The following is a 16,397-nucleotide window of genomic DNA, read 5'->3' as shown; positions in this document are numbered from 1 at the left end:
AATGAGTCGTAAACACGATCTCTCCCTGAACTTGATAATAACACTCCACTCACTTACACTCACACTCACATTCACACAGGCGGGTGTACCTTCAAACTGTTTTGCTGCTTTCATGCATTTAGTTTTGATTAAGTAACATTGAGTGCAAACAAATGCGCTTTGTAAGTATTTTTACCTCTAGGTAACTGGATACGATATGTTTATTTTATAAACGCCAATTTTCGCGATTTTTAATATGTGGCCCATAATTCGCAGAAGTTTCTTATGCAGTGCGGTTGCAGTGGAGCTGATGAGCTGACGTGCTCATAGGCTCGCTTCGACACAGAAGTCGTTTCATTGCGCATACGCCGCGTTGACTGACCAACTGTTGAGTGAATGATTGTGTAAATGTGGAAACCTACAAAAACAAGACCGAGGTGTTAGGCAACAGATGTCAATGTGCGGTTATTTGAAATGTATGTGTGTGTGGGTGCGTGTGTGTGAAAGTGAGCTACCAACATCAATACAACAAATAACATCAAGAATCAATAAGGAATTCCGAGCAGCAGCGAAAAGTCAATGCCTATGGCAAAAAGTGTAGGCAGAAAACGTTTAACGGTGCGATGTTGTTGTCTACACAAACACACATATACATATACATATACATATCCATAGATGAGAATGCATGTCAACATAGTCGCAACGATTCGTAGAGCAGCGAAAACAAACGTGCGCACGTTGCCGCTACACGTGAGTGACTCAAGCACTCGCAGTTGTCCGTGAGCAAGACAGAGAAAGAGCAAGAGAGTGGGAGCTTTTGCATGCACACTAGCATACGGAGGCCGGTAAAACAGCAACTTGTAGTCGAAGCTTTTACATCATCTCATGCGCCCCAACAATGTGAATGTAAACGGGCACGCGACTGTATGTGTGAGCCGAAGCTTCTCAGCTCAGCTCGCGGTGCATTCGCTTGGGGTTCTAGTCGAGTAACAATGCAAATAATTGAGCATTCTTCGTTGTACGCTTGAAGCAAACGGTTCGTGTCGCGGCGCGATATCAATTACAAATTAAATACAAATATTTTATTTACAATCCAATTGACACATATGAGATATATACCAACTTGTCAAAAACAACAAAAACAAATATTTGGGCAAGCAAAGAGTTACCATAAAATACGAAATTAGTGGAAGTGCAGTGAAAAGTGTTTAGCTAATGCAGATAGTGCTTTGTGACTGTGTTGGTTTAAGTGAATAATACATTTGTTGCTGCTCTCTGGTTCTCTCTGCTGTCGCAGTAATTGATAAAAGTGCAAATTGTTTTTGCATTTTACGTAAGTTCAACTTGAAATCGTGCTCGGCTACACGCAAGACTTGGCACATTCATTGCAAATGTTTGTGAACGATCTGTGCTAGTATTGAAAACTAAAAACTAAATAAAGTACTTGAACAATTTAGTGCGCAATTCATTCAAAACAAATAGCAATTTGACCACTGTGGAATAACTTATGAGTACACCGTAAGTCAAGTAGCACACAAATTAAATTTTTAGTGTCATTTAACCGCAGCAGCACCGCAGATCGACACGACCTAGCACAGTTTGCTATGTAGTACGCCACACAAAATCAAAAGTTTAGCTTCAAATGAAAGCTTACTAATTGGAAAAGCTTTGACGTTTTGCACTTGCAAATGCGCCAAGTTCAAAATTTCATTTTCCGCTGACTAAGCAATTCCACTCGTAACGTTTACTTAAACTCGCTACAGGTTTATTTTTATTGGACAACAAATTCCCAAAGTTGTTGCGGAAATATGTTAATCAAATTATATAACCTATATAATATATTATAAGGGGTAGAGTGCACTCTTGAAATTTAAATGGACACTTATCAAATTCAAAAACTCAGCGAAAAGAAAGGAACATCGAGTTGCAGTCATTGAACCGCTTTTTTTTTTAGAGTTGCTTAGCAACGTATCTAATACCCTTGCAGTAAAGTTTAAGGAATTCACTTATCTAACTCAAAATTTTATTTTACTTTGATCTTTTCATGAATTGTTTTTTAATTTTAAATTTTGTTTAAATTTTATTAGTTGTGTTTTATTTTTGTTTGTTTTCAATTCATTTTTTTATTTGTAAAATAAGTTGAGGAAGCGTATTAAATAGTAACCCATGTTTTTATAGAGTAACCCTCGTAATGCATGTACTTATCTTGCTATCTACACAATACAATTTCACCCCTATTCAAATTGTAATCCGTTAAGAATACATACGGTCGAGACATTACAAAAGGCATTGGGCTGCAGCTGGGCTCGTTTCTATAAGAACCGAAAAATCTATCGCAATCAATTATTTATGTTGAATTGATTGTCGGTAGATATTGATAATTTATTGAGGAATTATGACTTGCATTTAATGTTGAGTACAATAATTGCCGTTTAATTTTTTTGCTCCCAAATATATGCTATATAAATGAATTTTAAAAAGCTGAAACAAAGTGTATTTCAACGTCGTTATAGTAATGCACTTCATTGCTCCCCCAAATATTTAGATCTGCTTTTGACAGGCCCGCCAGATGTCGGATGTTCCAGAGACTGACTGTGTCATCTGTTTTGACAGGCAGCTAGGAAATGTTTTACTTTCATTTCATTTCTCTTATTTTGTCCCAATTAGCATTGCAAAGCCAGTCAATCGAATGAGAGGGTTGTCTTATTCTTTGAAGTCATCTCGTCGACGATTATTTACGGCAATAAAATAAAAAATACAAGCATTTTGCACACCGCTTCTCCACGCTAAAATATGCGTTAAAAGTGCTGAATGAATTTTCCTTGCTTTTTGCGAAAGAATGAAAATGCATTTCGATTAGCTGCATGAACAATATAAATCCAAATGCGCATATCATTTGTTATCTTTGGCGCAGTCAATAAATCAATTTTTATGTAAGGGGTCTGCTGTGTCTCTATGTTTGGATGTGTGTATTTTGTTTCATAACTTTCAGCGGAAATGGTATTGGGGTTGTGTGGCTACAACACCACAAATATGCCAATAGATACATATGTGTATTCATATGCAGATCTTCCAATATGCTTATCTTAGAGTGAATGAATTTCAATAAATCAATTCTTATGTAAAGTCATTTTTATTTGTCCCTGAGAATATCAAAGAAATGCACTTCAATTTGTTCCAAAGCTTAAAAAACAAACTGCCAAATTTAAACCGAAATGACAATTTTTATATTTTACTTAGTTTACTGGCACCATTTAATATATAACTTAATTACCACTTTATTGAATTGCCTACATTAGTTCTAAATTGAATATTAAGCGAGTTCAGTTCATAGCTAGTACTAAAAATGTATTTGCTTTTTTAGTACACTCCATTTTAAGAGAACGCTCGAAAGTATGCAACACAAATGTGACTACAGTAGGAGGTAGCAATAGTTAGCGATGAATGGTGCCCATCATGTCTTGTCGCCACCGAGTAAAAACCAATTATAGTTAACAATAGGTAACATTGAACGTTATGACAAAAATAGCAAATAGTAATTAAGCAATGCTTGTCATTTGTAAAGCTTCGCACACTCTGTGAAGTACCCATGACCAAAAACAAAGACACAACGATATTTCTAGGATGGCGAAGAAAACCATGCTAAAGAAAAGCATTACCATTATTCGAGTTGTAGTCAACGGGGGGTGGAGCTGCATGGTGGAAATGTTGATTGGAATATTGTGCAGCTTTTTGTCCTCCAGCTGCGACGTTTACACAATCATCAAAGTCAGGCCCAAAGTAGTTGCCTGTATGTGTGACAGGCAAAGAGAGGGCGTGTACCAATGTGTGTGTGTGTGCGAAGGTGCGTGTTTGTGTGTGTGTAAGTCACATGCGAACTGCGGATGCCTGTGGATTGAATGCTATTGAGTTATTATGCTTTGACTGGTTACGTGTACACGTTGGGTTAGGGTTGGCCTAAGCTTTTCGAAGTAGTTGACTCGTCTTGCTGGCATTGCCAATGTAAACAGTTAAAATGCTGCTCCTGACCCCCTTTCCCTGCAGCAGCAGCTGCAGCGTTGGCGGCAATAACAAGCACACGCTGCCCGGTCACGTGTTGCCTCAGTGCTTCACATTGGCGCTCGAGTTTTGTTTATCGCTTGTTTCTGTCTCGTTATCCTGCACGCTGCACGACTGCACATTGCACTAACTGATACTTACTCCAATGACGGGTAGAAAGGAGATGAAAAGGGAAAGTGTATGGGATAGATGGATGGCAGTTGGTCATTCGTCACATGCAGCTCAGTGTGGGCAGCTCTGGTTTCTATTTATGGAACAGCGACAGCAGCAAATGCCCTTAAGCTTGGACAATGCTCGATTGTATAATGAATTGGACAAACGATTCATGGTGGCAGCTATTGGCAGTGGTGAATATAAATATTTAGTTATTCAATTGGCAATTCATTCAGTCGAATACAAACATGGTATACTTGTATTCATAAGCAGTTTAGACACGCAACTCAATTCAAGCGATGACCTTTTTGGCGAGGCTTTAGATCAGCTTGGGACTTAAGTTCTTTTTTTTTTGGCGGGCTGCTTGTTTGTTAGTATTAGTTATTTTATTTTTATATTTGATGACGTTCAAGTGCTGGTAATTAAAAGCAGATATTGGTATGGAAAATGTTTTTTTAATCTGAATGAAAATAATATTTGAATTCATTCAACATTTCTCATTTGAAGCGTTTTAATTTAATTATTTATTTTAACAAAAGCATTCTATAATAAGACTATTTCAGGAATATTCGGGAATTATTGCAGATTGTTAAAAGTAGTAATACATTGAATCTTAGATAACTTTTATCGAAATAAATAAATTTAATTAAAATAAGTAAATAAAGTTAAATTTATTTTTAATTTAGAATTTATTTAGTAACCTTATAAAATTAAATTGTATAATTCATTTTCAGAATTTGAGCAAACAGCACAACCAATTAATCTTTGGTCCCATTACAAGGATCCGTTTTATGTGCAACGCTGACAATGTGCCACAAGTGGCAGTTTAAGAATCGTGTTTATCGTTACGAGTGCAATCTCACAATAGAACTGAAATAGAGAGCATTTGTTATGGACTGGTTACTTGCAACGCCTCAGTTGCATAGCGCTTTCTCCTCGCTGGGTTCCCTCGAGGGAGACACCTACGTGGTTAGTCCCAATGCACTGGGTAAGTCAACAAAGTCATCACTCCCATTATTATTATTATTATTAACGATTGTAAATTTCTCATTTTAGCCATTTTGGAGGAGATCAACTACAAGTTGACGTACGAAGATCAGACTTTGCGCACATTTCGTCGTGCCATCGGATTTGGCCAAAATGTGCGATCCGATTTGATACCCTTGCTGGAGAATGCAAAGGACGATGCTGTGCTCGAGTCCGTCATACGCATACTGGTCAACCTCACGGTGCCGGTGGAGTGTTTGTTCTCCGTGGATGTGATGTATCGCACCGAGGTGGGACGTCACACCATCTTTGAGCTGAACAAGTTATTGTACAGCAGCAAGGAGGCATTCACCGATCCGAAGAGCACCAAGAGCGTGGTGGAGTACATGAAGCACATACTGGAATCGGAGCCAAAGCTATCGCCGCACAAATGCGATCAGATCAACAATTGTTTGCTCTTGCTGCGTAATATTTTGCACATTCCTGAGACACATGCGCATTTCCTCATGCCTATGCTGCAATCGAGCGGTGGCAGTCATCAGGTATCCATGCAGAACACCATCTTGTGGAACCTATTCATACAGAGCATCGATAAGCTAATGCTCTACCTGATGACATGTCCGCAGCGTGCGCTTTGGGGCGTTACCATGGTGCAGCTGATTGCGTTGATCTACAAGGATCAGCATGTGAGCACGCTGCAGAAGCTGCTAAATTTGTGGTTTGAGGCTTCGCTCTCAGAGAGTTCTGAGGATAATGAGAGCAATACGTCGCCTCCAAAACAGGGGAGCGGTGACTCAAGTCCTATGCTTACCTCGGATCCCACCTCGGACTCCTCGGACAATGGAAGCAATGGTGGCGGCAGCAGTGGCAAGAAGGAGGGCTGCGACGAGCGGCGACAGGCGTTGCGTGAAGGCACCGAGGCCACGTTGCAAGAGGTCAGTCGAAAAGGGCACGAGTACCAGAACGCTATGGCACGGGTCACTGCCGATAAGCCGGATAGCTCGGAGGCAGCCAGCGATATAACCGAGCTGCTTGGCTCGCCACAGCAGCCGGAGCAGTGCGAGGAGGAGGCCATGGATGACATTGACTACGAGAGTCAAGTGCAGGAATACGAGCAAGAGCGAGAACGAGAACGAGAACAAGAACAAGAACGGGAACGGGAACAGGAGGCCAACGAGGAGGGCGTCAATGGGCAACCATTAAATCTTACACAATCAGCTGACAATGTCAACAACACTACCAATCAAGATCCAGCCACAAGCACAGTTGGCAACGACAAGAACAACGATGAGTCACAAATCAGCAGCCGCACAACTAACCTCAGCTACGAGCCTTTCAAGCCACCCGCACCGCTGCCCACGCGACGCAATACGTTAGCTGACATGTTGACCGACAACTATCAGTCGCATTCCCATGTCTCGGCTGTGAAGCTGGGTCAGAAGTCGCCTCATGCGGGGCAACTGCAGCTAACCAAGGGCAAGTGTTGTCCGCAGAAGCGCGAGTGTCCCTCTTCGCAGTCGGAGCTCTCCGATTGCGGCTATGGCACTCAAGTGGAGAACCAAGAATCCATATCCACATCGAGTAACGACGACGATGGACCTCAGGGCAAGCCGCAGCATCAGAAGCCGCCGTGCAACACAAAGCCGCGCAACAAGCAGCGAACGCTGATGTCGCCACAGGACAAGAAGGAGTTGCGACGCAAGAAGCTCGTCAAGCGCAGCAAGAGTAGTCTGTAAGTTGAGCTTAGTTCATTTTTTGGAGTCCCCTCCTTAATTTACTTATCTGCAGCATCAACATGAAGGGTTTGGTGCAGCACACGCCCACGGATGATGACATCTCTAATTTGCTTAAGGAATTCACTGTGGATTTTCTGCTCAAGGGCTACAACTATCTGGTGGATGAACTACATCAGCAACTGCTGTCCAATGCGGTAGCTATTGAACTAGTTGTTGCTGTTACACTTTTATCTAATTCAATTTGTTTCTCTTTCTTCTTCTCCATTTAGAAGGTCCCTATTGACACTTCGCACTTTTTCTGGCTTGTTACCTACTTTCTAAAGTTTGCCGCTCAACTCGAACTCGATATGGAACACATTGACACCATTCTCACCTACGATGTGCTCAGCTATCTGACCTACGAGGGCGTCAGTCTGTGCGAGCAACTCGAGATGAATGCTCGCCAAGAGGGCAGCGATCTTAAACCGTATTTGCGACGCATGCATCTAGTGGTGACAGCCATCAGGGAATTCCTGCAGGCCATTGAGACATACAATAAGGTGACGCATCTAAGCGAGGATGATCGTCAGCATTTGCGGCAGCTGCAGCTTCAGATTGGCTCCACCAGCGATCTGCGCTGTTTGTTTGTGCTCCTGTTGCGTCGCTTCAATCCCAGCATTCATTCCAAGCAGTATCTGCAGGATCTGGTCGTGACCAATCACATACTCATGCTCATACTGGACAGCGCTGCTAAGCTGGAAGGTGGACAAACTATTGGTCTCTCCGAGCACATTTCACAGTGAGTTTCAAGAGCGTGAAAATTTCCTTCAATACAAGTATTAATTTCCTTTTATTCCTCTCAGATTTGCCACCCTGGAGGTGATGCATTATTATGGCATTCTACTGGAGGACTTTAACAATAATGGCGAGTTTGTCAACGATTGCATCTTCACCATGATGCATCACATTGGCGGCGATCTAGGCCAGATTGGTGTGCTCTTCCAGCCCATCATATTGAAGACCTATTCGCGAATCTGGGAGGCTGACTATGAGCTCTGCGATGTGCGTTAAATAAGCACAATGACTTTCCTTCTCTAATCTCTGGCATTTATCTTGCAGGATTGGTCCGATCTCATCGAGTATGTCATACACAAGTTTATGAACACGCCACCAAAGTCACCGTTGACCATACCCACCACTTCCCTGACTGAAATGACCAAGGAACACAACCAGGAGCACACCATTTGGTAAATGAAGAATTGCTGCTCTTCTGTTCTGCATAGTTAACACTTTTCTTGATTCACAGCACCTGGTCACAGGAGGAGATGGATACGTTGTATTGGTATTATGTGCAGAGCAAGAAGAATAACGATATTGTTGGCAAGATCGTGAAGCTCTTCAGCAACAATGGCAACAAGCTCAAGACACGCATCTCGATTATACAGCAATTGTTGCAGCAGGTGAGTTAAAGAAATAGAGTCTCTTAATATATATTTAATCGATTGACTCATTCTGCCTTTCTTTCGGTATAAGCTTCTCTACATTTGAGTCCTTAACTGTTAACTAAGTTTTACAGTCAAATCTAGTTTGATGAGCTAAGTTCTAAAACTATAATTGAAACCTTGAATTAATGTAATCAGTATATTCAATACATTATTAAGAAGTTCTGAAATTTGTTTTACTTACTTATAACTTTTTTATTATTGAGAAAACATTTCAGATCCTTTTTTTTAATAGAAAGTATCTGTTAATGAAAACACTCAGTAGGTGCCCTGAATCTATACTAAACTTTATCTCCTTTCTAGGACATTATAACCCTGCTGGAGTACGATGATCTGATGAAGTTTGAGGATGCCGAGTATCAGCGCACGCTGCTGACCACGCCCACTTCGGCCACCACCGAATCGGGCATTGAGCTGAAGGAGTGTGCGTACGGTAAACCCTCAGATGATGTGCAGGTGTGTTGCAAAGGTTCTTTTAAATTGATAAAGAGAGTTGCAGCTTTTATCGGACTTTACAGATACTGCTCGACTTGATCATCAAGGAGCACAAGTCACAGCACTTAGTGTGGCTGCAGAAGCTGTTGCTCGAGTGCTGCTACGTGAAGCTGATGCTTAAATGTGGCAGCACTTTGCCCGAAGTGGATCCCATTATGGAACCGGTGGCCTATCATTACATCTACAAGCAAAAGTCCATACCTGTGGTGCAGTGGAACAACGAACAGTCGACGACGATGTTGTATCAACCGTTTGTGCTGCTGCTGCACAAGTTGGGCATTCAGTTGCCGGCGGATGCGGGTTCGATCTTTGCACGCATACCCGACTATTGGACGCCAGAGACAATGTATGGGTTGGCCAAGAAGCTGGGACCGCTGAATAAACGTGAGTTGCACTCGAAATTGTCAATGAAAAACTATGCAAGGTGATGTATATACCGTTATCAACAATTTTTGCTCTCAAATTTTGATTATGGGAATCTCGCCCGTCGCCCTCCAAAAATCCTACTGCCCTGTACCTTGCCTGATCCTTGTGCTATTCCACTACTGCCTTCACTGACATCTGAACTCATCAACAACTCATTTGTGGCTCTGTGTGTGTGTCAATCGGTGTATTTCGATATGCTCTGTGCCTCTCTTTCTCCTCATTTTCGGCTCCTTATAGTGACGCTCAAGTTTGATCCCAGCGAAATGGAGGATGCCACCTCATCGAGTGCCTCCTCACGCTATCATCACTCCGGCACCCGTAACTCCCTCAGCTCGGTGAGCAGCCTCGATGCGGACATCGTTGAATCGGAGGAGCTGGCTCTTATACCCGAAGTCGATGCTGCAGTAGAGAAGGCAGCTGCTGCAGCTTGTAATGAGATCTTTGCGGTGCCCAAAGCCAAGCACTCGAATTCGATCATCAGGTGAGTTGGTCGCACTTCACTTCACACGTTCACTGAACTAATCGCTAATCGAATGGTGTTCTACAGATATACGCCGGATCCGACGCCACCGGTGCCCAACTGGCTGCAGTTGGTCATGCGCAGTAAATGCAATCAGCGAACGGGACCCGCAACAGACATCAGCGACTGGTAAGTGAGCAAACACTGTGTGTGTGACAATGCCACAAAAGCCATCAGATTTATGGCACACGGCAGCCAAAGACTCCACACAGCACACAACATACAAGACACAGCAAGCAGCAGGCAGTAAACGGCCAACAAAAGATTGTTTACATGGCGCCCTCAATCCAATTTATGAACTTTAAGACCCGGCTACACATTTACTTTCGTGTGTGAGTCCGTTGACAGTTGTCGCCATCGCTTTGCTCGCTCTGTTGGCAACTTCCACGATAGTAAATGTCAACTCTGGCCATTGTTTTGGCCACTAACGTAGAACGGCCTCCCTGCCGTTCAGTTCCAAATGTTCGACCACATTGTCCCATTCGCCTCATCTAAATTCATAAGCTCCAAAAACGGATGATTTCGGCATTCTCCCAACATCTCTCTACATCTACATCTGAGTGCCTCGTAGCTACTTATTTGCATCGCTGTTTTGGACCTCACAAGCTTGCCTCCTGCCTGCTGCTTCTTCCCCATGACATTTTGCGTACAATTTATGATTGCTTTTTTCCAACTCCTCTTTTTTATACTTTAATATTTGAGTATGTAACTCGAAGATTCGCGATTAATGTACTCTTAACTATTCACATCTATAAACTGTTCAGTTTTGGGTTGGGTTTCCATTAAAAACAATAACTTCAATGAAAGCTCGACACTCTTTGGAGTTATCTTTGATTATTACCTCAAGCTTTAAGAAATGGGATTTCAAATTTGGTAGATGTATGTATATATCATACTACTTTATATAAAGTTTAAAAGAAGAACAATACACAAAATTTACCACAATAACGGCTATAAAATTATGTGTTTGAACTCATTAGGTAGATTCAGTCATATTTATGGGTGTACTATAAATTTGGCATAAAACAAATAAATTTATTTTGGTTTATTTATGGAAATCAATTAAATTAGCGGCAAATTCTTTGAATAACTAGATTGAACAGTTCAGTGCACATCCATTAAAATTCTCCAATCAATAAAATTTCAATCAAGCATGATATCATCATGTTTCATTTCACTCTGTTGAAATTTTTCAAAGTGCATTTCGAAGTCGAGTTTGCCTTCGTGTGTCCTTAGTTCTTGTGGGCGCGTTGCCTGGCATCAGTTTTGCAAATCTATAAGTGAAACTGACACCAAAATCAAATCAAAGTTGTTCTTGAGATACAAACGGTGTCTGCTGACCTCTGTCAACAGCAGCAGAAGCAGGGTTCGAGTTGAACACGAATTGAAGTCATCGCGATTAGCACGCGCAGACTTTTGGCCACAAGTATCTGAGAGATACACACTTGTTTTGACCAGCTCGACAGTAGCCGTAAATATCAATAAAAATAATTATTACAATCGAATTGAATTAATTAAGCAAGGCATTATGAGTGTGACCTGGTTAATTAAGTCAGCCACGCCAATCAAATGATTCATCAACAGCCACCAAATCAAACATGTTTAATCGATGCCTGCAGACAATTACGCTTCACTTCTCCCCCTTCAATTTGCCAATTACCAATTGCCGATTGATTAGCCGATTATTGTTAAATAAGTAATTAACAATGGGCTCTTTCACGGGCCCATAAATGAGCTATAAATCTTACAGCAAACATGTTCGGATTTAATTAACACGATGTGCCCGACTTTGAGATACCTCTCGTGAAAGAATTGAAAGAAAACGAAGATAGAAAGAGGAGCTACAAAGCTTATAGAATATAATTGAGATTATACTATTATTTATTCAAACTTTTCAGCTTATAAATTATATAAAGAATCTGTTTATTGTTTATTGATGTTCTACCTTAAAATAAGATTTGTATTATAGGGTATAAATAAGCCTTAAAAGCTAATAACAAACATCGCCAAATGACATTTAGGTGAATTTTACAACTGCATCTTCATCATGGGGTTACGCAGCATCGTCCGAATCCCAATTCCCAGTCCCAGTTCAAGTTGTTGTCGAAGTTTTAACCGCAGCCGGTTCAGCGGAACTGTGAGAACAGAAACCCAAAAGTGAACTGAACCAGTTTTTTGATACAATGTATTTACCGAGAGAATTGAAATAGTCATTTGTGTATTCTTCTTGCTTCGACGGCATGTGAAATATTTAAGCTGATATTTTATTTATTGTTCAAATGGTTCTCCGGTTGCATTTTGCTGATGCGAAACAAGTTTGGCTTATTTGTTATCTTCAACAACGACACACACAGAATACACATGGAAAGTAAAAAGGTTCCCTCGACTACTAAACGACAATATGTACATATATAGTAATATGTGAAGATAAATAATATAAATTTATAGCATGAGTATTGTTAAAGAAGTGGTAAACAAGTTCTATTGTTTCACTGCGTGCTAAAAGTATGATTTAGCTTTAGTTGAAATGCAAATTTATTTACATTATGCCAACAGCTCAATACTCAGACTCGTGTGTACTCGCAAGTTGCGTCTGTTATTTGGGTTAAGCAAAGGTGTGGAGCTATGCAGCATTTAATATGCATTGGACAGGTTTCAATTAACTCCAACGAGCAAGGCTACGACAATGACAACAAAATGAATCTTCACAAACAAGCAATTCAGTTGTCTTCGATTGAATTCTTTAACAATCAATTTGTCCGAAACAATTAGAAGTCTTTTAACCAGTTCTTTATCAGCTGAATATTTAAGAAGTGAACGGATTCCCCTGCAAAAATATTCATAAGAAGCTGGTACTGAACTGAATTAGAATACACGTTTTTTTGACTCTTTTATGTTGACATTTGAAAAGGGATCTTTTAAGATTGCATAACTAATTTCTGATTGAGTAAGACTACAAATCATGTAACAATTTACGATTAAGTAATGGCTACACAAATTTTTGACAATCTGAGTCTACAATTGACACATAATTTCCAAAGAGCCTTTATTGTTTGGCTAGCAATATTTAATGGGTTTTAAACAAATTAACACAAAAAGGTGTTTGCCTGCGAGCAGAGCACGAGTCGAGCGACTCTTCTGCAGGCTAAACTTGTGGGCGTTGTGACAAAATTGCAATTTTCCAAGGTAATTTTCGTAGGCGCCTGGCGCAAATTGAATCTGACATTTGTTGTTGTGGTTGTTATGTTGTGCGACCCACAAGGAAGCCAACGAGGCAAGAAATAACAAATCGAAAGCCCCCTTCACAGTTGCAGTTGCAGTTGCAGTTGCAGTCGGAGTCGCAGTGGGCAGACAAACTGTCTGTCTGTCTGTCTCTCTGACTGTCTCAAGTGTCCGCCTGCAGTCAGTCAGTTGGTGCTAGCATAAATTGCATTCTATTGTACTTGATGTATAAGTGTAGCCATAATACGGCAGCAGGCAGATGACTTGGCCAAATACTAGACTTGTGTATTTTAAATGCTCAAAGAAACAAATCTAATTCGCACACACTAAAATCTCGGTGGGTTCAATTGCCGACCTTCTATGGAGCGCATTGTTTTTGGGTTTGGCATCGACTCCAATATCGTATGCGGAGTAGTGCAGAGTATTGTTAACATTTTGGTTTATGGCTGTTGCAAATTTATGAGCGAACAATCGAGGAGGCATTAAGCTTTAAGCGCAACATGCAGGCAAACATGGACACTGCCATTATTTCTATTGCTTCTATTGCTGGTGTGGATTGCTGTTGAGTGCACCGCCGAGCAGCAGCAACAACAGCAGCACCACATCAATCAGTCGCATAAATCATTTTAATTATTAAATAAACAAGTTTGCAACAGAACTGCGAGTACAACACGCTGACTCAGTCAGCCACACAGTGTCTGCAACTGTGGATTGCCAGCGGGTGTGAGAATATATGAGTTAAGGTACCAAAGGGTTAATTGAGCAGCCATCTGGATTGTGGGCAAAAGAAGGCTTGTAGCTAAGCTCACCAAATTAAATCGAGCAGAGATTTTGGCTATTGAAAGTGGGATCAGCGTTTACGTGTGTTTATTACGTTCGCTTACAAACAAATTCTGCGTTTAATATGAATGCAATAAGAAAAATAATCCTAGAGGGTATAATAATGAAGAAATATGAATCTTATGCTCTTGATTAGCACTTTAATTAGAGCTAAGTAGGAATTTGGAATAACTTTTCTGTTTTAAGATAATTGGAAAAATTAGTCACTTCATGCGAAAAATAAAAAAAAAATACATTTATAAAGTTACCTATATTTCAAGGTTTTGTTGAAATATATAAATATGTTAAGTTAAAGATAAAGTGCATAATTTTCAACACTTTCTATTAACTGATTTGTCATTGAAAGCAAAAATATTTTTATCTTTAGCATGAAACCCAAATTCATAGAATTTATGCTTGTTTTCTTAGAGAAATCCTTCATGCTCTTGAACATAAATAATGTTCCAATGGTTAATTTAATTAGAGAAGTGAATATATTAAAAAATCATGGTCGCATTGACATACACTCCAAAATAATAATAGCTCAGTCCAATCTTGAGTAATTTCCTCATCACCTCACCTTCTTAGATCAACTCTGTTTCTATTTGTAGTTGCTACTAATACTACATGCATATATTTCAAATGTTGCCACTGAACGAATTCTCCTCATCACTGTATCTCTAATAGCTTCACCCATTTTTGTATTCACAGCGTCAGCTCAACTACCATGACAGCCGATGACGAGGGATTGGGCAAGTCGAATGCCTCCACGTCGCAGGCGCCGCAAACATCGCTGAGTGCAACCAATCCGACCAGCACTTTGGCATGTCTGACCAAAATGAGCAACTGCAGCTTCATGGCGCCGCACAATGAGAACAGCAGCAGCTCCGGCTGCGGCGGCACTGTCTCATCACTCTCGATGGCAGCGTTGATGAGCACAATTGCCACGGATTCGAACGCGGATGCGGTGATGAAGCCATCGTTCGAACGACTCGAGGTGACAGGTGGACACTTTGCGCGGCCAAATAACTTGGATCAGGAGTACAGCGCAATGGTTGCATCGGTCTACGAAAACGAGATAGCCAAGTGAGTGAGTGGGATGGAGAGTTAGAGAATTGAACTCTGCTCTGCTCTGGGATTCTGAGAGCGCCATGCCAAAACTAATTGACAATTAGACACATTGCGCAAATGCCAAAACAACTCGAATTGAAAACAAACCAAAACAAAATTAAGAAAAAAAAAACCAAAATTGACAGAATGTCAAACTGTCATTAGCCAGGAGCATGCCAAGCATTTTGTGTCTCACATAAATTTATGGCAGCCAATTATTCAATTTAAGGCGATTTCGATCGCAACCCAAAATGGAGGCGGTTGCATGTCCAACTCTAATATTAACTACGAACTGGGAGCTATCTTAAAAAGGCGTGACTCTTTGCAATGCAAATTGTAATCGCTGAATTTATAATTTTTATTTTTTTCATTTCTTTTGTTTAACTTTTCATTTATTTTTTATCATATTTTCTGTTGCTGTTTTGTTTGTGCACTTTGACTGTGGTTTACACCTTAATTATGTTTATGCTAATGTTTGCCGATGTCTTTTACATCTTCAATTCTTATCGCAGCAGCGACAATGTTTCAGTGGCTTCGGACTTGACCCGCATGTATGTCAGCGATGAGGATGAGAAGCATGAGTTCCGTGAGCCAGTACCCCATTATCATTGAGCAGAGACAGAGAAAAGGCAGACAGAGAGAGAGAGAGACAGAGGCAGTGAGTGTGAGTGAGAGAAACATAAACAAAAAAGATAGACACAGCGAGATCAAGAGGCAAGAAATAGACAAAGCGACAGGCTAGAATCAGTACCCAACTATTTATGAAAGCTAATAAAAGTACCTTATCTTTATCTTTGAAAATCTTTTACCAATTACTTTTACTTTTTCGCACCTGTATCAAAATCTTAACTTTATTCCATATTGTATGTTAAATTTGTATTATTACTTAGCATTTAAGCATCAGAGATCAAGAAATCGCATACATAAGATACAAGTATGCATATATTTTGTAGCTCTTACATGCAACATTTTAGTAAATTTAAGTGATATATATACATACATAGTATACTATTTATTCGCAAAAAGCGTGGAGGAAAAAAAGTGCATTATATTGTTAATAAGATGACATTGGAGAATTTACAAAAGTTGAATCGAGTGTGTGTATTTACGATAAGTTATGATAATACTAAAATAAATGGGCAGTTCCTGGTTAAAATAGTGCAAATATACATATAACATGATGAAAATATATATTTACAGCATTGCAGCGGACTATATACATACATATTCTATTATATATATAAATTTATATATTTTAAGATGCACTTTTGATTGTACTATATATACATATGTATGGCGGTAATCGATTAACAATTGTCTATATTCACCTAAACTAATAAAGCTTTCATTGTAATCGTAGTAATCGAAATATTGAACAAGCGTTTTATTTTGTATTTTCTGATCAAACAC

At 40.2% G+C, this 16,397-nt stretch overlaps 1 protein-coding gene across 5 annotated transcripts; it reads left to right on the top strand.

Annotated features, from left to right (window-relative positions):
* The first annotated feature begins 239 nt into the window (after nt 1–239).
* Nucleotides 240–15,788, top strand: LOC117563334 (protein timeless). Of its 5 annotated transcripts, none has more exons than XM_052002247.1 (14): nt 252–1,312; nt 4,926–5,179; nt 5,248–6,910; nt 6,967–7,108; nt 7,187–7,692; nt 7,757–7,955; nt 8,013–8,140; nt 8,200–8,353; nt 8,699–8,851; nt 8,914–9,274; nt 9,554–9,797; nt 9,864–9,965; nt 14,589–14,963; nt 15,500–15,788. In XM_052002247.1, the coding sequence occupies exons 2-14, from the start codon at nt 5,083–5,085 to the stop codon at nt 15,597–15,599; spliced, it is 4,224 nt and encodes a 1,407-aa protein (XP_051858207.1). In that variant the 5' UTR covers nt 252–1,312; nt 4,926–5,082; the 3' UTR covers nt 15,600–15,788. The 5 variants fall into 5 exon arrangements, with proteins under 5 accessions (XP_051858209.1, XP_051858208.1, XP_051858207.1 ...); XM_034241603.2 differs by having other exon boundaries at nt 7,184–7,692; XM_034241602.2 differs by having other exon boundaries at nt 252–1,497; nt 7,184–7,692.
* The last annotated feature ends 609 nt before the right edge of the window (nt 15,789–16,397 follow it).

Source organism: Drosophila albomicans, chromosome 2L (assembly GCF_009650485.2).
Source record: "Drosophila albomicans strain 15112-1751.03 chromosome 2L, ASM965048v2, whole genome shotgun sequence".
In the NCBI taxonomy this organism is placed as follows: Eukaryota; Metazoa; Arthropoda; class Insecta; order Diptera; family Drosophilidae; genus Drosophila; species Drosophila albomicans.
Note: the sequence above shows the minus strand (reverse complement) of the source record. Positions and strands in the feature narration are given on the sequence as shown.